The sequence below is a fragment of the Lepisma saccharinum genome, chromosome 17, assembly GCF_977018435.1.
Source record: "Lepisma saccharinum chromosome 17, izLepSacc3.1, whole genome shotgun sequence".
Taxonomy (NCBI): domain Eukaryota; kingdom Metazoa; phylum Arthropoda; class Insecta; order Zygentoma; family Lepismatidae; genus Lepisma; species Lepisma saccharinum.
Window position 1 is genome coordinate 16309838 of NC_139245.1, and position 25425 is coordinate 16335262.

At 35.8% G+C, this 25425-nt stretch overlaps 1 protein-coding gene across 2 annotated transcripts in view; it reads left to right on the top strand.

The window, feature by feature from the left end:
* Ge-1 (Enhancer of mRNA-decapping protein 4 homolog Ge-1) overlaps window positions 1-23525 on the top strand; it is an 87329-nt gene extending 63804 nt beyond the window's left edge. The window contains exons 15-23 of one of the 2 annotated variants that reach the window (XM_083139014.1): window positions 2397-2576; window positions 5192-5348; window positions 6678-6957; window positions 9119-9234; window positions 10150-10315; window positions 14823-14994; window positions 17083-17299; window positions 20445-20608; window positions 21639-23525. In XM_083139014.1, coding sequence (XP_082995140.1) covers window positions 2397-2576; window positions 5192-5348; window positions 6678-6957; window positions 9119-9234; window positions 10150-10315; window positions 14823-14994; window positions 17083-17299; window positions 20445-20608; window positions 21639-21822 — 1636 coding nt within the window. In that variant the 3' untranslated portion in view covers window positions 21823-23525. The remainder of the gene's footprint in view (window positions 1-2396; window positions 2577-5191; window positions 5349-6677; window positions 6958-9118; window positions 9235-10149; window positions 10316-14822; window positions 14995-17082; window positions 17300-20444; window positions 20609-21638) is intronic. The other variant, XM_083139016.1, reaches the window with a different exon arrangement.
* The last annotated feature ends 1900 nt before the right edge of the window (window positions 23526-25425 follow it).

Consider the following 25425-nt stretch of genomic DNA (forward strand, 5'->3'; position numbering starts at 1 on the left):
ATGTCTGTCTGCCTGTCAACTATGAGTATCTCTGAAACTACAAATATATATAAAAACAAAACTTGATGGACTGATAGATGTACCAAATAATAGCTCGATGCAACAGAAATCAACTAGATTAGATTGTCTGTCTCACCATGAGAGACAACCACCAATTAAAAATGACCAGTCAATAACGTGGAAATGAGCAAATGTGAAGATCTAAATTTTCTACAAATAAATACTGAACAAATGGTTGTTTAATGTGATATAAATTATTTTGATTGGCACATCTGTCTATGAGGCTTGACAACTGTAATTCGTATCATTCTACAGAATGATGGGATTGAGCCAACCACTCCCAACAGATTAATGGAAGATGTAGCTAATCACCATTCATCCTCGTTAATGATGAGAGCACTTGTCCTCATGACAATTTGAATGCTTTGCTGCTACGATCACTTCTCGTCCACCTTTGAAACCACTGAAACACTTGTGTGCATGATAAACACTCATCTCCGTACACTTCCTTCAACAAACCATAAGTCTCTGTGGCGGATTTTCCAAGTTTCATAAGAAACTTCACATTGATACGCTGTTCCACTTTCACACTTAACTTTTTTTTCCGACAAAGCACAGATGTACGGTTTACTTCGTCCACAAGCTACAGCATAACTGAGCGCCGTGCACCCTGGGCAATCACACAATCGATAGGCAGGATATCACGTTGCCGTTTTGTCGACAGCAACATCAATCCATTTTTTTTCTAGCCACACTTCATATCAGGAAGTGGAAGTCTGCGTAACATACGACTGGACAGCTGGTGTAAACAAGTGAATGAACTTAGGTGAAATGAAGCTTAGAGAAAGTTAAAATAAAAAATTAAGAATAATACTATGGATTGATTCTAATTCAACAATAGATTATTTTGAATGCTGCAATGTCCAATGTCTCGATCAGCCCATCCATTTACTTGTAGTCAACAATTAAAGCCAATCAGTATGTGTTAATTTTTTGAAACTTCTAAACATGGACACATAAAATTCAGCGGACAGAAGCCTCTACGTAATACTAAACTGATACAAAGGATCTCGACGTAATATCTGTCTATGCCAGGTCAGCAGTCAATATACATCTAATCTTTGATATCTCAGAAGTAAATATAGCTACCTTACAAACATGTAATTTGGTGTACCAAAAGATATATATAAATTGTCAAGTTAGTTCTTACAATTTTCCCGATTGGTCTGTACATTTGTCTGTTCATGTTAACAATTGAACCAATTAATACGTGTTGACTTCCCAAGAACTACTACAGTTGAAAGGATATTTTGTGGACTGAAAGAGATAGCAGGTGCTGGTATACTGATATATTTAATATTCTAAGCGATCTACTCGTCTGTTTGTCAGTGGAGTACAAAAATTGACAACAGTTTGCATTATGGCAACCTACCCGTACAAATAAAGGTACAAATTCATTTCGTAGGTAAAAGTACCGATAATATAATAATTTTAAAACATTAGTTATCTCGAATTGGCCATCTAGGATACTACAAATGCTACAAAGTTATGGATTTTTGTAATGAAATTGGATTCAATATGCTAATTAATGGTTAATAAATTGTTCTCAGCTGCTCGTTAGAAAATCTAGAACCAGTAAAGTGCGAATTATGCCCATGTTCTGATTAGTATTCATTGAGCAAATTACAGTTTAGTAGTAAATGTGGCTACAACCTGTTTAATTTTAATTGTTCTCAATACAGACTCTGTATATTTGCATTGTATTGTGCACAATCTATGCTTGTATTTTGGGAGTGATTGATCGTGGGTTTTGTATCACTTGCATCCCATGGCTGTATACGGGTATATGTGCATGTTGATTTTAGGTGAACAAATTTCAAAATTGTATTCCATTTTGATCGTCTCCAGTGTGCAATAATTGAACTAAAGGGTTGTGATGTTGGCATATATAGTTGTGTGTTTATTCCTAAAATAGAAGGTAAATTTGCTCATCCAATATTTCTATTAATTAGATTTTTATAGTCCAGTGTTTAAAGTGTTTTCTGCCTTTCCCTTCAAGATAGCTAATTGATATAAAATTCATAGTTTTGTCTTTTCCTTAAAATTAATACAAAAAAAATCACAATTCGTATACTTTGGTTTTCCAAAGTAAATGTCTGAATACCCAGTTTATTTTTGCAAGACCAAACCTATTTCAGTCGCACGGTTGCATACATTGGTGCATTTGTAATTTATATCAGATTGTGTAATACCAGTAAATCACTAATTTTATTGTTCACCTCCTTCAGAGTGTTTTCATCAAGCATTTAAAGTGTTTTCTGCCTTTCCCTTCAAGATAGCTAATTGTTGTACATACTCTCTGACAGTGCAGATATTTTTTATGTTGTGCTTTCCAGTGGTCAAAAAACCCCTTCTCCTAGCACAGAAAATGAACAGTACGAAGGCATAGTAAAGGAAAAGGAAAGTTCAAATATAAAGCCTACTCTTGAAACTGATGGATGGTCTCAAATTCCAATTATGCTTGTAGATGAGGTTAGAAAATCTGTTGCTGCAGAGGAAGAACATTCAAGCAAAAGGTATTATTGTGTAATACATGTCTTGCTCATTCAACAGTTTTTTAAAATCCAAAATATTTGATATCTCACATTTCCTTGCATGGCATGTATTCCAGTTAGAAATTAGTGAGCTGGATCATGTAATAATAATCGGTGTTGGATTTGCATGTTTGGTATTTTTATTGGTTGTGAACTTTTGATGCTTTTGTTTTGTTTTTCTCTGCATAAACAAATGAACTACTGTGGAATTTCCCTTCTCTCAACATCATGTGAAAGATTATCTGATGTTCTTTTATCAGGACTAATCCCGTATGCTAATGAAATTGTTGGTGATTAACAATGAGGCTTGAAATGTAACAGATGAAGTACTGATCAAGTATTTCATATTAGACACACTTGAAAAAATGTAGGAATATAATCATAATGTCCATTGATTTAATTAAAGCATACAATTCTGTTAAAATAAGGACATCTTGTAAATATAACAGGACTATGCCTTAATGAAACAGGGTGGATAGTTCGGTGTAAGTGTATTCAGCATATGTGGTCAGAAAAGTACAAGAAACTAAAAGAACTATAATGGTATAACTCAGCTGTTAGCGCATGCACATAATGTTGACATACTAAGGGAATGATGTAAATCCAGTTAAGAATAATGCTAAAATATCTTTAAAGCAGTAAAGGAGTAAGCACAGTAATTTCATGGTCAAAACCTAATTATAGACAACAGTTATTCAAATCGCTTTCTAAATATTTTAGGAGTTACAACTGAAATCAAAATTAAATAGTAGATTAAAAGCAAACTCAGGTAATACATGTTACTTTTCAATTCATAAAGTTTTATGCTCTTGTCCTGCACAAAATAATCTAAAGGTTAAAATATACAAGACTGTAATTAGTTTTGTTTGAATGTGAGATGTGGTCTCTGTAGCTGAGAGAGGAAAGTAAATAGTTTTTGAAAATAAATTCTGAAGAAAGATATTTGGACCTAAAAGAGATGAAAGATCAGGGGGAATGGACAAGGTTACATAATTCTGAACTGCATATCCCTCTATGTTCTTCCTTTGATGTTCTTGGAATAATTGAATCAAGAAGGCTTCATTAGACAGACACGTGGCATGCAGTTCTAGAGTTTTGTTGGAAAACCTGATGGCAAGACACCGTGGGGTGGCCAAGATGGAATGACAATATTAAAATTAACCTAAAGGAAATTGGTAAGTAAGGCTGTTCAAGTGTGGATTGATCTTGCCGAGAGTAGGGACAGTTAAAAGACATATGTTACTGTAGCAATAAACCTTTAGGAAGCCCAGAGTGTTAGTTCATGAACATGTGTGTTCATATTCATCTTCCTTAACCAACTCATGGGGAAAATAAAATATGGTCTATATTCAACCATCATATATTGAGCACTTTTAAGTAAAACTATGCCTTTTATTTCATTAATATGACAGTTAAGGCATACCTATATAACAGTGTCTACTGACTTATTTTAAGCATCATGTGTCTGATTTAGGATTTTGCTACTTTCAATTCACTTAATTTCATTTCAGTATATTTATTACTTTCAGAATAAGTGATAACCTGAACATTAAATGCGTGACTAGCAGAAAGGAACTGTGTATTCACCACATCAAGTTCATTTTTCGGTTCTTTTATATTTGTTGCTTTAGTTTTGAAGATATTGAAAAATTAATTGATTTTACTTTCATATACAGATGTACCAATTGAAATAATTTACATATATTGTATAAATTGGTATTCGCCAGGCCTTTAATCTGAAAATGTTAGACCTTGAAACATATTAGTTTGTGAGGTATTTATTTGTAGGTGACTTAAGATTATTTCTTGGCTCTCACAGCTAGCTACACAAAGTTTAAATTAATGAAAAATGGATTTAAAACCTTATTGTAATTACTAAAACACACATGCTTTTGTGAGCATGTCCTTATAGCATTAACAAAACAAAGTATCATTCATAACTATATCATTATAAGTTTTGGAGGGAAAAAAATTTCAGAGAACTTGCATTGTTGTGCTATATACAAGGTATGTTTTCATACATTCAAAATTGTCTTCTCAAAGGTAAAATAACAAGTGCATGATTCTTTGTAAGAGAGAGAGGCATTTTCTAAAAATACATTTTTTTTGTGACAAACCTGAACAACTGAACAAAATTAGGTATAATTGTAGCTATTATTCTTTCCAAGATATTAAATTTTATTTGAGAAAAGAAAAGTGAACATTGAGGCTAATAATATGACAAATAGCCTGGGCATCTTTTTTAAAGTTGGAATTTGTAATGTGTATCAATTCAGTTCCCTAGGTGGCACTAATCTTGACTGTGTTCAGTCCCATACTGCCACTTTGTACCATACTGTCGTTTTTAATATATTGCATGAATAAAGGACTCCCTTCCCCCCCTTTTTTGAGAGCTTGGAGATTCAGAGACCTTTAGAAAAATTAGGAAAATTTGTTAACCGTGTATGTTGTGAAAGTTGGAGTTGTGAAGTGGTCCTGTATATGTGGCACGTACTACTGTAGAGATGAGTTACTACACATTTTGGTTTCTGATTGTGTGAAGTTAATTTATTGCATTGTGTTGTTATGTTCTGTATAATCTCTCTTTGAATTTGCAGGAATCCTGTTGTGCCTGAAAGTATACCTCCAGCTGCGGACATTGACTTGGAAACTAAAAGCCTCAACATTTGGAAACTTCATCAAAGGGTAGAAGGAACTTATTTAATGTTGAACAACTACCTTCAAATTCTTCAAACTATGCAAAATGAATTAAAGGTAAATTTTGTTCTTGTTATTGTAATGCAATATTATGAATAATAATTAACACAGCCGATATCACTGTCAACCAATACTGGTGCTGATACTCTTACCAGTTTAGGGCCTCCCTGATGGCGCAGTGGTAGTGTTGTTGCCTTGTAATCAAGGGGTCCCGGGATCGATACCCGGTGGAGGCACATAGTGGTTCGGATCCCACTTTAAACTGTAGGTCCAGTCCCAATTAGCCTTACTGTGCATAAAGTGGACTTAAAACACCAAATCAATCAATCAATCAATCTTACCAGTTTACATCAGTACTTGAATGAATTAGAAAGTTGTTCTGAATATTTCTACGATAGTATTCCGTTAGAATTTGGTGTAAAAATAATGCCAATTTCGAATTTTACATCATTTACAGCATACCGTATTTACGCATGTATAATGTGCACTCTGTTTTTTGATGAGGAAAAGCATGAAACAGCATACACAATGCACAGTACAATGCAGGTTGAAGATACGGCTTTCTTAGTTGTAGGTCGTGAAGCTGTTGCTATGCTGATCAAGAGCGAAAGGCATTGTACCTATTCAGTGAGTCACCTGTTGCTATGTGAACCAAGAGGAGAATATCTTGTGTATACAATGAGTCAGCAACCTATGCCATCTTCCTCCACTGTGTTAGCATCCGAAAGTTTTCACTTCTGGAACCACGTCTTTTATTCTGTAGTAGAAGAAAGCGAGATCAAACTGTTATAGATTTGCAGTACTCAGGAAGTTATTTTCTATTATTTCTCGCCTGACAAATACCACTGATACACATCCCATTTGACGAGACGTGCTTGCTCGAAATCTTCTAGAATGGTGCAGCGCTGCTTTTCTCGGTGTCGCAAAATGTTCTGTTACAAAGCAAAAAATCATGGGAAATGGCCATTTCACTTTTATAATGTTTTTTTTAAAAATTATTATTATTAAAAAAATCCAACCTAGTAATTTGTATTTATGCCTGTTGATATGTATGTGCTATATGCAGTGACACAGTGAAAACATGCATAGTTTTAATGTTGGCTGTCTGAATTATTCCGTGCATAAGTGCACTACGGTAATTCAATCCCATAAAAGTGTCCCACTGCATTTATATGGAACCTGAGAGATAACTATCCAGTTGCATAGCTGAAATTGGTCAGGGTTTATTCAAAATGTTATAAATTGAACCCTAGTCTACATTTGACTGTTGCAAATTTACTTTTAAGTATGTGGATGTCCCAGAATGTAGAAGTTTTCACATGTCCAGTGCACATTGTGTACTACTACACTGAAGAATGCTAATAAGCAATTGCTATTTCCTTGCAGGAATTGAAGAATGAAGTACAACTGTTACAGTCGACAAGGTTGGACAGTATACCAGCTCAAAGGCTTGAAGGTCTTGTGAATGTTAATGCTGACAAAATTTTGTCAAAGTACCATCAAGAACAAAGTGCAGTGATACAAGAAATATTACGAACAAGGGAAAACAAGGAGCGTGAAAATCAGGAGACTCTAATGTCTGCCATTTCACAGGCTGTGGGGAATTTAGTGTCTACTAAGTTGGATGAAATAATATCTTTGGAAATAAAGGAAAATATTATGCCAGGTAGGTGTGTAAAGTAGAAACATGATTTGCTTAGTGTGTTCTTTGAAAATCAAAAAAAGAATAATTTTGCAGGCTTTGTTGCATATATGATGATACAGGTTTGAAATATGTTACAGTTTCATTCACAACTCAGAATTTGTCATGCCGAAATAGGCTTTATATGTACTGTAAGATCATAATATTTAAAGTAGGGCCGAGCTGATACCACCATTTGTCGATACCGATACCCTGACTAATTCCAACCCATAGCGATACTTGTATAATTCCAGTTTAAAATAACAAAGGCAAGTTACTATGTCATGAAACTCATCCCATCACATTCTATTAATGACATTAAATAACTCCCAAATTATCCTCATGCAGCTTTATAGCACTTTAAAATAAAATGTCAATAGGAACTTCATTCTTTCCCCAGAGGATGCAAAAGGAGATGTTTTTTAAATGTCGCAAGCTTTTATAAGTGTTAGTTACCCCGAAAAATCTGTGGTGTTGCTTCATTTCATGATCGCCAATTCCATGTAAACAACATTCTTGTTGTTTAGATTAACCTGGAGAGGAAGGAAAACTACGTAAAAATATATACAAAACCAGATATATTTATTAGTGCTCATTTAGCCGGGTCTGTACATGACCTGCTGGCCACTTTTCTTTGTCATTTGGAATGAAAACAAGTCACTGCAGTGTCGGTATCGACCAGCAGTCACACAGAAGGGTAGAGCACAATAAGAAAATCCACAACCGTCACTCCCACAACGACATTCATCCTGTTTCCCAGAACTCCGTAATGAACCCAGCTCGATAATAATGCTGGTTTTAAAAGCATCCACATTCTTACCCCACGAGTTTGCGAACAACTAAGTAAAACTCAACCAAATTTTTAATAAACCCCAAATAAATTATAACAAAATTACAAAAACTAGCAATCTCCAAACCAATAAATATAATACTTTATTATAAAGTTATAACCAATATATTAACCAGGAGCACATCCTGGGTTTATTTTATTTCAATATAATGTTGAAATAAACTGACCAGACCACAAGGCAGTTACATGCCTTCAATGTCATGTTTTGGAATAACATTTTCATGTATGTGCTACCTTTGATCTTGGCATGTGCTTCCCAGGAGGGTGCAGCATTTCTGGTGAATTCCTGTGCGAGACCCCAACGGAAAGATGAACGAACCTTTGACAAGGACAAATCTTGACAAATGAGTTGTTTCTCTTCAGCGCTCTATCGACTCAAATCCTTGATATCGGCAAAGAAAATTCACCCAATACTTACCTATACCAATACCACTGGTATCTGTATCGGCTCAATCGTAATTTAAAGTTTAAATGAAACCTTGCTAACTAACTAACTAACTCTCTAGCCTTCTTAAACCCGAAGGTTCATGGCTGCAGCAACACAGGCCTTCCATCTTTCCCTATCTTGAGCAAGATCTATATACTCTTTTCCATCCCTACCGATTTCCCTTAGGTCCATCTCAACGTTGTCCCTCCATCTTCGTCTTGGCCTTCCTACAGGTCTCTTACCATCAGGTTTCCCAACAAGAATCCTGTAAACTCCTCTTTCCTCTCCCATTCGTGTCACATGACCTGCCCACCTAAGTCTTCTTGATTTAATTATTCTAATAATATCTGGACAAGAATACAAATTATGTAGTTCTAAATTATGTAACCTTCTCCACTCACCTGTCTCCTCATCCCTTTTAGGTCCAAATATTTTCCTAAGGATCTTATTTTCAAATACTCTCAATTTATGTTCCTCTTTCAATGTAAGGGACCAAGTTTCACATCCATATAATACTACAGGCAAAATTACTGTTTTCTATATTTTAACTTTTAGTTTTAGATTTTAAACGAGAAGACAATAGTTTATGAAGAGAGAAGTAACATGCATTTCCTGAATTAAGCCTACTTTTTATTTCCTCTTTAATATAATTTTCATTTGTTAATATTACTCCTAAGTATGAAACCTTGCACATGCTGTATTTTACACTTCTTACAAAATAGCTAAGTGCACAATTGTGAAGTATTTTATCTATGTGAGGTGGAGGGAGGGAGAGAGAGAGAAACTGTAGGTCCAGTTCTCATTAGCCTATCTGTGCATAAAATGGACTTAAAAGAAAACTTGTCTTTCTTCTCTTCCAAAATGAACAGCTGTCATTGGAACAGTGGAGCCCTTGAAACACCAGTTTCATTTAGAACTGACACAGAAGCTAACATCCACGGATCACTTATTAAAGGAAAACATAGCAAAATTGGTTCATAGCAAGGTAAGGTGAGATAAAGTATGGGTTGTTTAAGTTTAAATGAAAGCATTTCGTAGACATAAATGAAAACGTGTTAATGTCAATTGTCCATAATTGATTAAATATACAATTTATGTCCAAATGAATCTGAATGTATTCAATATTTTTCCATCACCAGCTGGATTTTATGTTGCAACCCTGTAGCTATGTACAGACACAGACAGTTCTGGATTGTAATGAATGCATTGACTTTCAATGTAATCGTTACAACCCAGCTGTGTCCATGACTGTACATGCAAGGGTAGAATGGCACCACTTGGATAGAAATGTGGTGTCATTGCAACTGCTTTATAGATGGGGTTGTCATACAAATGTACATCCCCAATTTGCCAATAACCAGCCCATGTGTTAACTTTTTTAGTGTTCATAGGTCAGTTTCTTTTCATGAGGCAGCCAGCTGCCTGTGCTTTCCTTATTTCTGATTTTTTACTTTCCAAACAGAATTTTTCTTGTGTTATTAGCCATAATAGGCACATTATGTGTTTTTTAGTGTTTTGTGATGTGTATTCGGTCGGTCGTGTTACTAATTTCATGGTATCACAAAACACGAAAAACATACAACATTCCTAGAGTGGTTAAAAATGTAAAGCACAATAGTAACACACGACAGTTGTGAAGAACTTTAGTGCAATTATTTTAATTCATCTAATATTTTTGGCAGTATAGAGGGTCATCACGACATCTTGAAATAAAATATATGCTGTGGAATCTGTCAGTAGGAAATGAAATTACTTGGCCCTAATTTTTAATTAAATGGTACATTTCTTTACATACTAAATTAATTTCCAGTAAACTATAATTTGTATAGTTAATAGGAGTAAAAACACCTTAGCGATATTTTGTCATAAGTAATAATTTCATTTGTTTTTTGAATTACAGTCAGTAATGGATGTATTAAGTAACTCCATGGTGTCAGCATTGCAACCTGCTATTCAAGAATGTTACAAAGATGCATTTACAACTATAGTCATTCCTTGCTTTGAGAAAGCGTGCCAAAATATGTTTATCCAAATGAACGAAACTTTTGCACGTGGAACAAGAGAGTGTAAGTATGCTCAAAGTTTCAGTCATTGAATCTGCAATCTGATAGACATTTAGGTGTTGATGTGAGGTACATCCAACGGCAAAAGTAGGCAGATTGTCCATCACCATTTTCATTCACTGTTTTCCAGAATGTGATGATCATGAATTGAAGTAAAAACGTCAATAAGCAGTAGACAACATATGCTTCGCATCAACAGAATACCATTCATTAAAACAATACAGGATAAAGTAAAGCAGTGGTTCTAAAAGTTTTTTTCCCATTGTACCCTTTAGTCATAACTGAACATCTAATGTACCTCTCCCCCACCCACCTAGGTTGTCTCTGAATATTGGGTTTTGTGGAATTTTTTGGGCAACCTGATTGGTGGAAAGTTTTTGATATGTTGGAGGTGTGTATCTGCAATAGTGCAATAGAGCAAAATGGCATATGGAAAGATGGTAAACATGTAAACATTAAAATCTTATGTTTATTATTTTATTTGGTGTTCCTACATTTACAATTTTTATGCTTAGTTACAAAAATTAAAATGTGAAACATGTATGCTAAGAAATACATAAAAAAAAAATCATATTTTTTCCAGAGTTATTGAAGAAAATTAAGAACAAAAATAAGTTTGTAAACAAACTGTCAAGCACAATTTTAGAGTTTTGTTGTAAAGCCTCAGAGTTTCTAGTGAGATGTATGTGCCTGCATAGCCTAACAGTTTCTTGATGTCTGGTAGTGCACTTGAAACTTTCAAGCGGAAATTCGTCTCCAAATGTAATCTATTTCAGTGCTGTTCTCAGTCGTACTAGTGACATTTTTACACTTTAACAGATGTTTTTTTTTTCTGAGTTGAAGAATGAAATGGGTAGAGATTTTGAACTACTACAGGGTGGCCAAAAACAAATGTTACTATTTCAAATGTAAATAATATCTTTATTAATCAATCTGTTTACAAGAAATTTGAATGACTCATAGTATACAAACAGGAGATTCATCATTTAGGTGTGGAATATGATATCCAGTAGGTGGGCTCCATTATTCGCCAGACAGACACTTTGGATCTTTAGAGAATGGATAAAAGATAAAGATAAAAAAAATAAAGTGTTCCCCTGTGCATAGCACCACGCCATTAAGGCGTATAGGGGGTGTGGGGGTAACGCCCCACACTTTCTTGATCCGGTCGTGAGTAGGGGTGATGTGATCAACATCACGCCCCTGACCGCCTTTACCCCCCAGGGTTTCCCCCAGGTACCCATGTTATTCGACGCTGGGTAGGCGCCGTAGTATACAAACAGGAGATTCATCATTTAGGTGTGGAATATGATATCCAGTAGGTGGGCTCCATTATTCGCCAGACAGACACTTTGGATCTTTAGAGAATGGATAAAAGATAAAGTTAAAAAAAATAAAGTGTTCCCCTGTGCATAGCACCACGCCATTAAGGCGTATAGGGGGTGTGGGGGTAACGCCCCACACTTTCTTGATCCGGTCGTGAGTAGAGAATGGATAATCTCTCGATACTCGGACTTTAACTGGCCTCCCAGATCTCCTGATTTAACAGCACCAGACTTTTTCCTATGGGGTTACCTCAAAGACCGGGTGTGTAGAAGTAAGCCGAGGACACTCCCATCTCAAAAACAACATCCAGGAGAAGATTCAAGACACATTAAGAAAAGTCATGGAACAAACCAATGAAAAGGGCACGTGTCTGTCTGGCAAATAATGGAGCCCACCTACAGGATATCATATTTCACACCTAAATAATGAATCTCCTGTTTGTATACTACGTGTCATTCAAATTTCTTGTCAACAGATTGATTAAAAAAGATGTTATTTACATTTGAAATGTCAACATTCATTTTGGGACACCCTGTATTTTATTTTAAAACATGTGAAACAAAGTGTGTCAGTGACAAAAAGAGGAGCCTTATTTTCCTGTTGAGCGTCAAAGCTATGAAGTCTGAAACAATAAAGTCTACTCTACACACCTGCAGCAAAAAAAAAAAAAAAAATATATATTGTGGGTATTCTCAACATTTCTCTTCCGGGCTGATCACGTACTCCCTTCAAGTCATTCATGCACCCCTGGGCGTAAGCGAACCACTGAAGTAAAGTGCTCCCCTGATCCTTGCACCATGCCATGAAGATGTATAGGGAGGGTCTGTGCAGTTAGGGTCTCATACTTTCTTGATCACGGCTGAAGGTGGGTGAAACAATACAGGATGAAGAATGAAAACAATAGTTTGGGTACTATTATCTTTGCCGTTGACTGTACTTATGTAGAGATACAAGTGCTTTAGATCTTTGGGGGAGGATAATTTTGTGGAAGCGGAAAAGTTAATATAGAATGGTTCTTAGGTTTAACCAATGAACACTGGTAAAGAATTCATTAAAAGCTGAAGATCTACCACTGAAGAATCCTTCAAAATTTTGCCAAATGCAATTTAAAATAACACTTCATTCAAGGTGGCAATTAACATTACATGGCTCACACTGACCTGGAAAATATACGGAAGTTAATATTATTGTGCTTCCTAGGATTGACAGTGCATTTCACTTTTTCCTCCCAAAAGATCTCTTTGTCGTTTATTTTAAACAATGCTTAATAAACTTCATTTGTTTGATTAGCATGTAGACCAAACACTATTTATTAGTGTGTTAAATCAGTGTGATATGAAAATTTATTTAAAATTGCTTGGAAAACCTGATGATATCAGGGAATTTGGTTTTACAAAGGGAACCTTGTACATTATGAATATGAAGGAATATTATCCTTTTGTTTGGAAAGAAAAAGAAATTAAATATTTTAGAAATAGTCACAGGCTTTTCATAGAATTATTTGTGACAAATTTACAAGTAACTGATAAGCCATTATCATCATCAAGGAATTAATTGATCTTGTCTCTATTGTAAAAAAAGATGTAAATTAGAAATTGGTTGTTGCAACTGCTGGAATTTGATGGTATTCCATTTAGGAAGAGTGTTTCTCACATGTAAACAGTCATTTGATATTTCAGCCTAGAATGGAATTAGATGATGGTACGGAAAAGAAATGTATAATTCAGCAAGACTTTGAAATAGCACCAGTGTGCTATGTACATATTTCCAGATGTCTTCTTCACCCTTGCCTTATATTTTCTCACTAGTTATTTGGTCTAGGAATTAATTCGTGCAGTTGTTACGCACACATTGAAGCTGTAGTTCAAACATAAAATACATAAATACCTTAAGAAAAATATTGTCCATCGCGAGCCACCACTTTCGCCCATCTGTCAGGCAAGTTACGGATTCCGTGGCGAAAGAAGTCCTCATCCTTTGAAGCGATCCAGTCAGAGACCCATTTTTCGATATCTTCTGAAGAAGTGAACCACTGTCCAATCAAATCGTTATTCATGCAATCGAACAAGTAGTAGTCCGAAGTAGCAACGTCTGGTGAATATGGCGGGTGGGGTAAAACTTCCTATCCGACATTTTCTAAATAGGTTTTGACCGGTTTTGCGACATGTGGGCGAGCGTTATCATGTTGAAAAATAAGTTTATCATGTCTGTTCTCCCATTCTGGTCGTTTCCTGGCCAGAGCTTGCTTCAAACGCATTAATTGTCGTCGATAACGTTCTTCATTAATAGTTTCACCCGGTTGCAGCAGCTCATAGTACACCACACCTTTCATATCCCACCATATGCACAGCATAACCTTTGCACAGTGAATATCTCGTTTCGGTTGTGGACTTGGTTCACCTGGCTTCACCCAGGCCTTTTTTCGTTTCGGGTTCTCGTAATGGATCCACTTCTCATCACCAGTAACAATGCGATGCAAAAACCCCTTTCTTTTCTGTCTTTGAAGCAGCAATTCGAAAATGGTTTTTCGTCTTTTAACGTCTCTGTCTTTCAATTCATGTGGAACCCAATGTGACACCTTTTGAATCATTCCCATAGCTTTGAGGCGTTTGGAAACTGTTGTGTGATCAACACCTAATGCTTCTGCAAGTTCTTCCTGCGTTTGTCACGAATCCTGATCGAGCAATGCTCTCAATTCTTCGTCTTCAAATTTTTTTGGCTGACCAGGTTGCTCTTGGTCTTCTAGGCCGTAATCACCACTTCTAAACCGTGCAAACCACTTCTGACACGTTCGCTCAGCTAGCGCATGGTCACCATACACTTCCACCAAAATACGATGACTTTCTTTAGCACTTTTCTGCATGTTAAAGTAATGAAGCAGAACACCCCGTAAAAACACTTTATCTTGCACGAACTACGCCATGTTCAGTTGACTACAAAATGCTGTTGTTGACGCGTCAATCAACTGCCCTATACTACGAACGATGCGCGCTGACAGGAGTTTTCAACGCATGTGTGAATACACGGAACTGTGGGACGATACGCTCGTTACGCCATCTCTTGTCCAGGTGCACGAATTAATTCCTAGACCAAATACATAGAAGAAAATCGTGCTTATTTGTATTACAAGGAAATTTATAGGACAATGTAGCATAATTTAATTCTTTCCATATATTTTTTTTAGATGTGCAGACTTTGGAAACATACTTTGAAAAGCATAAGCGACAGTCTGAAAAGGGACGAGACTTTGCAACTCAGTTGCAGGGATTGTCTGAAACAGTGCGGAATAATAATGAACAAATATCATCATTAATTCAGAAAGAAGTTCATTCACAAATGCAGAAGGCAATGTCAGGGTAAGTGCAGAGTAACCTTCACGGTATTACATATGAAATTAGAAGTATCGTTTATTGTTTTACATTCATAGTAAGGCTACTAAATTGTGTGATGTACCTGTGGTAGTTGAAAATTAAAAAATGTCAAGTTTCGATCCATAATACCAAGCTTTCGTTAAGTAAGGTCAATTAAGGCAGCTTTCAGACTTCATGAGTTAATATCAAGGCTATGAATGAAGAGTACCAACTGACTCCTCTCGGTACTGAACATTGTATCGTTCCTAAAATTATTGAGAATAGAAAGGATTAGATAGATAATTAACTCTGATAAACTTACTTTTCATTTTTCCGCGTAAATTTTCTCTCGCGATCGATTTCGCCACCAGTCTGGTGGCTTCATCAGGCATGTACTCTGTGTACTCGCGAGAGAAAATTTACGTGGAAAAATGAAAATTAAGTTCATCAGAGTTAATTACCTATCTCCGTGTAACTGCCAAACAGATATCTTTAGATACAATGTAGATTAGATAGATTTTACAATATCAGCTAGTGGTATAATTTCACCACATTTTTTTCTATAAACAAGTTATAACTTTGTACAAAATTCTGTCATTTTTATTATTGTTTTCTTGAAAATAAATGTACACTGTGGGCCAAAAATCATGATTGGATGCTATTTATAGTGCACAAATGTGTTATTCCCAAGCAAAATTGACATTAAAATTTGTCATATGTTAAGAGGAATGTTTCTCTTCATGTACATTGTGCGGTAATAATTTGTCTTGTTTTTTTCGATAAAGGTCTATCTGAATTCTGCATTTAAAAGCCTTGTCATGTGCGTTACTCATGTGTTTGGTTTCCTACCAAAGTGACTGTTGTTTTGTGTTGTACAAATAATGGCAGATACAAGCCCAGCACCACCTCTTGCCTAGTCTTCAATTGAACTGTGGTTAGTTGATCGGTGATTATTCAAATGTCTGTTGTGGGGTGCATGACATTAATATTACGGGTATTCTTGTCCTATTTTACTTTTTAATGTATCTTCCTCAGTTCATTACAATTTCTGCACTAATTACTTTATTTTCTTTCACAATAATATTTTATCAATATCCAATCGTGACTTGTGACCCAACCTGTTTAAATGCTGTGTTTTTGTAATACACAGTTTCCTTTTTCAAAGACAAAAGTAATTGTGATCAACTGGATACATGCATTAAAGAAGGAACCATTCATGTTCTGCAAGAAACATTTATAAGTTATAGCTGAACTCGAGAGCATTGGTTATTGGTTTCAATAAATTTTATCTTTGTTTTATATGTATCATCAAATATTTCATAGTGGTCCATCCATACAAGTATGGTATATAAAACTGCATTGCAACTGTCCATAACAGATTTTTCTTTTAAAATATTTTTACGTACACTTATGGAACAGTCAACATGATAAAATATTTGTTATGTCTGTTATTCTGATGATAGTTTGGCAAAATAATATAATGAAGATTGTGCATTTTCCATAATATCCACAATTTTCCACTTTTCTTTTACATCAGATACAGTGTAAAAAATATGTGATATTGATAGAAAAATGGCTGTGAATCTCCAAAGAAAGGAGTTGCTGGCCAAAGAATAAATGAAAATAAAAACAATATAATATCGAGGATACTTGGTTTCTGCAAGTGATGTCTCCATTTTTGCATACTTCATAGATTCTGGAAAAGTATTGCTTAGCATTGAAAACAGCTCTAGTACAAATATAGTACTTTGGTATAAGAATAGTACAGCTGTAGTACAAATATAGAATTGTAAGGTGAAAATTTTGTGTTTTTTTGTTGCTCTTGTTATTCTTGCAGCTTACTAAGTTTGAAACTCCACTGCATTCATTTTGTGTAATATTAATGGTCACAAGAATGAGAAGGACAATGTGGAAACAAAGCTTTTTCCAAATGACATTTCACTGTGTTACAGCACCATAAACATACAGTGTTCAGTGGATGTTTTCATTGTGTCTTGTGAATACAAGATAACTGGCATTTTGTTCAAGTAAAATTGAATTTTCTTTTCTTTGATAATGGTCATCCTAATTGCAGTTGTTTTCTTCTCCAAACAGGGTTCAAGATTCAATGTTAAAGACTTTGAAAGAAACCGTACGGGATCAAATTGTCAAAGGCTTTAAAGATCAACAGACTGTGATTGAAGATAGTGTCATTACAGCAGTACGTTCCCGAGCAGTTACCCCATCATCTCATATTATTGACGCACAGCTTCAACAGGCACAAATTCTCCAGTTGATTGCCCAGGGTCAAATCAATGCAGCATTCCAACAGGTGAGTTCTTGCTTTTGGCTGTAAATTTTATTACCATAAGGCAATGTGGAGATGATAGTAATTAAGATTGTTAATAAATACTATTGCTTCTTTTTATAGGAAGCAGTAAATGGTACAAATTCATCTCCAATGTAGTAGAATGATACAGCTCTTCTGTGATGTAAGTTGCTTATATTTGTTAAAAACATGAGTGAATAATTGTCAAAGAAAGGTGAAAATGAAATGTAATAATAATGCAAAACGTATGCCTTGTGTCAACATATTTATTATAAAGACATCAACAGTAAATAGATTCTTCCAGTGTCTGTTGGAGTGAAAAGTGTTAACATTTTGTGAAGCCAGGGTTGTAGGTTTGAATCTCAGGCCAGGCATGCATTTTTTGTTATGTTTGTCCTATTGCCTGTTCCATTAGTTCATCATTCATCTTCATTGCTGTTAACTGAAGAAGTAAAATAAGCAAAGTAGAATAGATTGCAGATCCTTGTTTTGATTGCCTGATGAGTCTCTCCGAAACAGTTGAGGTATTGTGTATTATCTGCCTGTAATATTAATAACAAAAAAGTGTTTGTATAGGAGGAACTAAGATGGTTTGTTTCATAGGTTAGAGTACGTGACCACTATGTGGGTGATCCAATACTCCTGTGTAAAGTGACTCCAATGCATGTATAGCCTCTAGCCTGGGAGGTAAAGACAAGTGGAACATGGTGATGATCACATCACCTCTAGTATAACTGAGATTGAAAATGTGGTTAAACCTCATACCTCTCTATGAGCCTTCGTGGCATATGGCAGGGGATAACTGTAACTTTTACCTTTTTATGTGTTTCTACATAACTATTAATTGATTATAATAATTATATTCAGTACCTGATGTGAGAATAGTATATAAACATTTTAATTGAGTAAGTAGGTGGTATAAAATAAATATTTCATAAATTTGCATGCTATGCTTACAAAAACTGTAGACCTAAATATCTTCATAGGAAAGGGACCTTGAAAAGAGAACTATGTGTAATCAAATTGTAATCATATGGATATGTACGTGTGTGCTATAAATAACATTATTTATACAGTCCCTACCAAAACTTTAAGACCACCTTGTCCTGTGTTTTTCAGACAAACAGAAAAAGTACATATGCGAGTACTTTTCATGAAATAAACACTTTAATACAAAATTGGCATTAAAAATAAACACTTTAATACAAAATTGGCATTATTATGTAATGTTATTGAAAGGTACATCAAGATCAAGAAAGTGTAAGGGCATATTAATGTACTTATAACTAATAGATGCAACTAAAGGTACAATTTGTAAAATCATTAAATCTGAACTTTGAAAATATACTTGGAAACAAACGTTTCTCCTAAAATTAGATGAAGTGTGAAATTTTAATAGTCAATAAGTCCACCTTTAAGTTTCAAGCACATTTGCACACGTTTTCTCATGCTGCCGACCAATTTCTGGCATTCTTGGGGCGTAATCTCATTCCATACCTCGGACATCTGTTCAGGAAGTTCCTGGACATTCCTTGGCTGGCGTCTGGCTACACGAAGACCAATGGCATTCCATAGGTTTTCACGATTCAGGTCTGGACTTCGTGCTGGCCAAGGCAACAATGGGATTTCCCTCACTTGAATCCAAGCCATTGTTGCTGCTGACGTGTGGCAAATCACGTTGTCCTGCTGGACCAAAGTATCCATTGTAGAGCTTCTGGGCAGACGGGAGCATGTTATCTTTCATTGTTTCAATGTACTCTCGTGAATCCATGAAGCCAGGAATAAATCTCAAAATCCCGGTTCCTGCAGCAGACATGCATCCCCAGATCATGACTGATTGACCCCCACCCTGAACAGTTTGCACGAGACATTCGGGGAGAAGGTTCTCGGTTGCTGTCCTCCGAACTCTCACTTTTCGGGAGCCGTACAGCACGAATCTCAATTCATCACTGAAAAGGACCTTACCCCAAAGTTCCGTGGACCAGTTTCTTTTATTTTTGCACCACATCACACGATTTCTCTTACGTACATTGTTGAGCAATGGCTTTTTGAGAGGAGCATAAGACGGAAGTCCACATTTCCCCAGATGATGCAAAATGGTCATCTTTGAGACCCTTTTATTAGTGCAATCATCAAATTCCCTCATTATAGCTGGAAGAGGGGTTTTACGGTTATTCTTTGCCACTCTCGCGATAATCCGGTCCTCGTGTACAGACATTACCTTGGGGTGGTCGCAGCATGGTTTATCAACCACTGTACCTTGCTGCTTGAATTTGTTTATTGTGTTTGCCACACAGGTTTTACTCACATTCAATGCGACTGCAATTTCTCTGAGACCTATTGCATCTGTACATACCAATTATTTGCCATTTTACGGCCACGGGCACAGATTTTTTCCCCATTATCACGTAGCTTGTAGAAGACCCTCTCACTCTTCCTGATTAATCACTCTGTGTTCGATTCTTGGCCAGTTCTCGCACCTCCACTGCCTGCTCTTACCTTTGACCATCTTCCCCCACTCCTTGCGGAGTGTGTTCTCTTGCTGGAAGTCTTTCTGCCCCTGCCTTCTTCTTAAATCTGAATCATCTCCACTATGCTTGGTTTACTCTCAGTCAGCTTCTCTATCCCCATTCATAGTGAATTATCTTTATTCCTTATTCTGTCACTTCTGATGTAAACTACTATACTTTGTAGTAATATAAAATATAGAGATGGGACCGATTAATCGGTACTCTATCGGTATCGGCCAATATAGGCATATCGGTGTATCAGTTTATTGGTAAAATTACAGATTATTTTACCGATCCGATATATCGATAAATATCTCATAATTTAGTGCAAAATTATGCCATTTTGTTGTAATTTTTATGGATAATCTCCATGACCTAATTTCTAAAAAAAGTAAATGTCTATATATGCAACTTCTTTTGCACTGCAGTCACCTTGAAACACACATTTATTAAGGAGGTCATTGAACCTTTCAGGTACTTCAAGGACCATTTGGAATTTTATATCGGATCGGTAGAATATCTGTTTTCGGTATCGGTACTTTATCAGTATCGGCCAAAATTTCATATCTGCCCATCCCTAATAAAATATATGAATTTATACAGATTAAATAAAATCATTTGTAATGTGTATTTTGCAGGCTCTTTCAGCATCTGACTTGAACTTGGTTGTCTTCATATGTGAAAAAGTTAATCCCCATCAGGTCTTCAATCAAACCCCATGCCCACTACAGCAGCATGTATTATTGTCCCTTATTCAGCAGTTGTCTGCAGACATGGGAAATCATACTGAAGTTAAGCACAAGTAAGTGGTCATTTTCTTCATTCCATATAATGTAATGCCTTAGTATAATTATCTCTAGTGTGATAGGTTCCAGTGATCAAGTATTACAACTTGACTAGGATGAGTAAAACCCTCAGGTACTGTTGTTGAATTTGGAAATGTTAGCAAACTTGGAGAGCAAGGGCAATGCAAACAGCTGTTTACCATGTAATCCTGCCCTTGCATTGCCAAAGTGTGCTGATTTCTTTCAACACATTGCCATCGCCTTTATTAAACAACATGTACGCTTGCAAGCAAAACATCGTACTAAATTACATTGATAAATTTCATCTACTTTTTTTTTTAATTATTATCAAAGTACAATTTGGAATTAACTTGAACACATAATGAACGCAAGAATAACATTCAAACTTGTACTCTTTGGTATCGATGCACCATACTTACTTAATACTAAATTTATGACACTCTACATAGATGCTCTTCTATGGGGCAAGGATAAATTTTATTATTATTGATTTGGATTTCTAGAGAACTACAGGTTTAATGGAATTTTGTTCAATCGTGAAGTTCATGTACTTTCATCGCGGTTTGCCACAAGTATCTTTTTGTGACTGAGCTTTATATTCACACTTTACTAGTTCGTGTATTTTATGCTTTATCTCTTATTTATCAATTGTCTTGTTTTGCAAACGATAATATGGTGCACACACACACACACTTGATAATTAACAAGCATTATTCAACATTCAGAAGCAAGAAATGAACAGGGGCAAGAATGAACAATTAGGTTGCTTAACAAATAATAGGCTAATCGACCTCAATGTTTAAGCAACCTGGTTTAAACAAATAGAAAGTTATACAATGCAAAAATACGTCTTCACACCCGTGAAAGCACCAATCTCAACAGGGACGTGGGACTCCAGCTCAGTCATACCTGGAACCCACTCCTTTGTAAGAACACTAAAGTGATATTAGCTCTACTTTTAACGTTAATCACTGCTGTAACCAATGTGTGATTGTATGTTCTGTACCAGGTTTTCTTTATCTTCAGATACCTTGAAGAAGCTGTTATGAACTTGGATCCCACCAATCCAGTAACGCGGGAGCACATGCCAGCTGTTATAACCAGTCTACAGAGGCAACTACAGACGTACATAGCAAACAACCCAAACAACAAAGTAACAAGAAGTTTAAAGATGTTAAACATGGCCACACAGGCACTTATGAATACCTAAGGACATATTCTTCCCTTATTTTAGGAATATGTGAACAGTTTTTCTTTCAATACTTTCTTTTTTACCTTTTTTTCCCTCTGACAAGCAGTTAATTGTGAAAACACCATTTGAGTATATTTGGATGGGATTAACAGGATATGCTTGTAGTTGTAAGAAATACTTTGATATAAAGACAAATTTTGTGATTGATAGTTTTTCCACCATCTTGCATTAATGAATGTGCATATTTGATCATGTTAGTTTTGTAAAGTGAAGATAATACAAAAGAGATAAAGGAGGAAAGAATAATCCAACGAGTTCAAAGTAACATCTCTTATGCCTTGCATAATAATATATGCAAGCCTCAAGCAAGACTTATGAAAAAGAAATTTGATATCGTGATTGATTTAAGATGATTTCTTCCATAATGTCTGGTCTCTGACTGGTTGCTTTTTCTTTAATGAGCATATTACATAAAAATTACTAATGCATTAATGTACTTATATTTTTTAAAACTACTTTTTCCATAACCAGGATTTCCATTAGTAGATAAGATGGTCCTGAATTTTGTCTGCATTATTAATCATGTTTTTTTTCTTCAATGAGGTATTTTTAAAATGTAATATTTTTCTTTCAATGAAATACATCACATCCTTAACACACAATGAACAGAAATCATGCTACTTGTATGTATGTATGTAATATGAAAGTGCTGCTGCTATGGTTGCGAATATGTAATTTGAGTTATGTTGTACTTGTGCAACGCAAGCATTTGTAACTAGAATTATACCTCTTTATAATCATTCATTTGTATATATACATATATTGTATTTTGTTAGTATTGGTTGATCATTGTTCTTTTGTTTAGTAAACCATACAGAATTGTGGAAGGTAAATTATCCACACTCTGGAAGCAAATAGATATTATACATATCAAGCCAGCACAAGACTATTCTTTTGAACTCTTGGATTATTCTCAAAAAATTATATTTGGTTGCATATGTAGCGTAAGTGTACAATGTCCGTGAAATCTACACTTTTATATGAGAGAAAGAACAGTGTAGTGGTTACAACTTTTTGAATAGCACTAGAAATAAACCTACTAGAAATTAGCCCTCATCGCTGCATTCAAAATTGTTTCCAAATGTGTTAGTGGTTTAAAACTGCACCAGATCTTCAAATGCCACATCCTGTTGCTGAAAGCGTGGTTGAAGGAGTGCAGCTCTTAACAGGAAAACAGTTCTTATTAATTCCAAATAACTTTGTTGAACAATATTTAAAATATGTGTGCTTACCAGTTTGAAGAAATGAAGCAATTTCAGCCACTACTTTAGTCAACTTGTTCCTAGCTGTTGGATTCAGATGTAGGAATACCAGATGTGATCTTTGTTGCAATCTGTTATTGCCTGTATCTATTAATATTGCTACATCAGCCTTTAGCATAAAACTACTGCTGTTTGGAAAATTTGATGAATTCTTATTCTGCTTCCTTTTGGATGTGGAATTTTGTCTTTCTTGAGGTAGCCTCAGGCCAGCAGTGTATTTCATGAAATTTCACCATTTAAGTCATTATTTTGTAACTTTTTTATTTTATGATGAAGCAGAATGTGATCACTTTTATAGAAAGATATAGGTATTTTAGTTTCCAATTAAACTCAGCACAAGTGCCTGAATCATGGAGTAAGCGTTATACTCAATGTATGTTACATGTGTGTACATGTTATGTCCAAATGTATAATATTTGAATATACATGCTCTTTGTATTATTTTATAATGTAGTTTCTTTTAAATGAAAGAATTGTTAATTTCCTGCCGGTGATGGGGAGATATTAATCAGTATATAGGTGTACTGATATATCTAAGATATCCTGCAAGTTCGTTAGAATTTTTAATGAATACCATATTTACACATGTATAATGCGTAAACATGCACCCAGTTTTGGAACGGAAAAGTAACAAAAAATTACATCTCGTACATAACGTGCACCACAATTCAATTTCAAGAAAAGGTTTTCTTAGATGTGAAGGAATGACACCATGCCTATTCAATGTTGTTGCCTGTTGCTATGAGTCACCAATCTACAGTGCGTCCATTTCGATCTTCAGCCGAGAGATCGGGAGAAGCGTGGCGGGCGGCACTAGCGGAGATGCCGACATTTGCGGCCTGTAATGCCCGCTTATTTTTATGGACATATGCAGACATTTATATAAATATTGCAAAACGAGCACTAACCTGTGTTATAATTTATCATCTGTAATTCATCCAAGTTCTGCCCTTATATGCACAAATAAATACGCTTTAAGAAACAATGTAAAGAGCCACAGATAATAAAACATTTTAATCATAGTTTTGACCAGTAACGTCCTGCTTAAGTTTATATCCTTGAAAGAGTTTTGTGGCGATGGGAATCGTTTGGAGGTTTCAAATGTGCAACACTGTATCAAGATTACGCTGTAGACTAAACCGTTAAAAGTCAATGGTGTGCATGAGCTTCCTTGCAATCCGAAATCTCCGAGCTCGAGTTTTTTGTTCCTTCGCGACAGAGCTGTGAATATAGTGGCGAGCAGATGTAAACCAAGAGCGTCTTAATTTCGTACTGTGCGCAAGAGTGTTATTATTGGTTACTTGCCGTTACTTGTTTGTCTTATTGCAGTGTGTATGTGTGTTGTGTCAGTAAGAGGATTGGAATGCCAGCCGCAAGGTTCACGTTACGAGGGGGGCTGATAAGTTCTCGGCCCGACCCAGAAGGACTTGAGCTACAGGCACGAAAGTTTCAGGCTATTCAACGTATTCTCCCCGAAAGTCTACACACTTGGCACTTGGTGGATATCAGTTTGAACAACTCTTATAACACAGGTTAGTGCAATGCAATGTTTATATAAATGTCTGCATATGTCCATAAAAACAAGCAGGCATTACAGGCCGCAAATTTCGGCATCTCCGTCACCGCCACCCGCCACGCTTCTCCCGATCTCTCGGCTGAAGATCGAAATGGACGCACGGTATGTAGCACCCCCTTCCTCTGCTATGTTTAACATCTCAAATCTTTCATTTTTATAACCACCAGAGGCGAGAAAACACCATGGAAGAAATATTTAATGAAGTTCTTTAAACCTTTTCGAGCAAGGCCTCATCTCCAGGAAGCTATCAACTTGCGGCAAGCCACGGCACCTAGCGACCTGTTGAGTGAGATGAGTCAAGGCAAAATGGATAATAAACCTTTTCCTGCTCCCACAAAAATAGGCAATAGTTAGGCTGGAGAGTTCAATGAACTAACCGATCTCTACCCTTGTGGGTGTAATTTGTAGTTACGCCTGTTCTTATATACATGTGCTATACACAGTGACAGTTAAAACAAATGTTGTTCATGCTATCCATTGGAATTATTCTGTGTATAATTCGTGCTACGGTTTTGTGGATCTCAAAATTTTGGAAAAAAGTGGGCATTGTACATTATAAAATATGGTATTAACATGTAATTCATATGCAAACTATCACTTCAAATCCAGCATTGATGTTGACACCGCTTCCCAGGGTATAAAGGCATTGAAGTGTCAACGTCTCTCCATGTACTCTGGACTGCATTTTTGCAGACTATACCTCGGAAGGTTTATACTGGTACT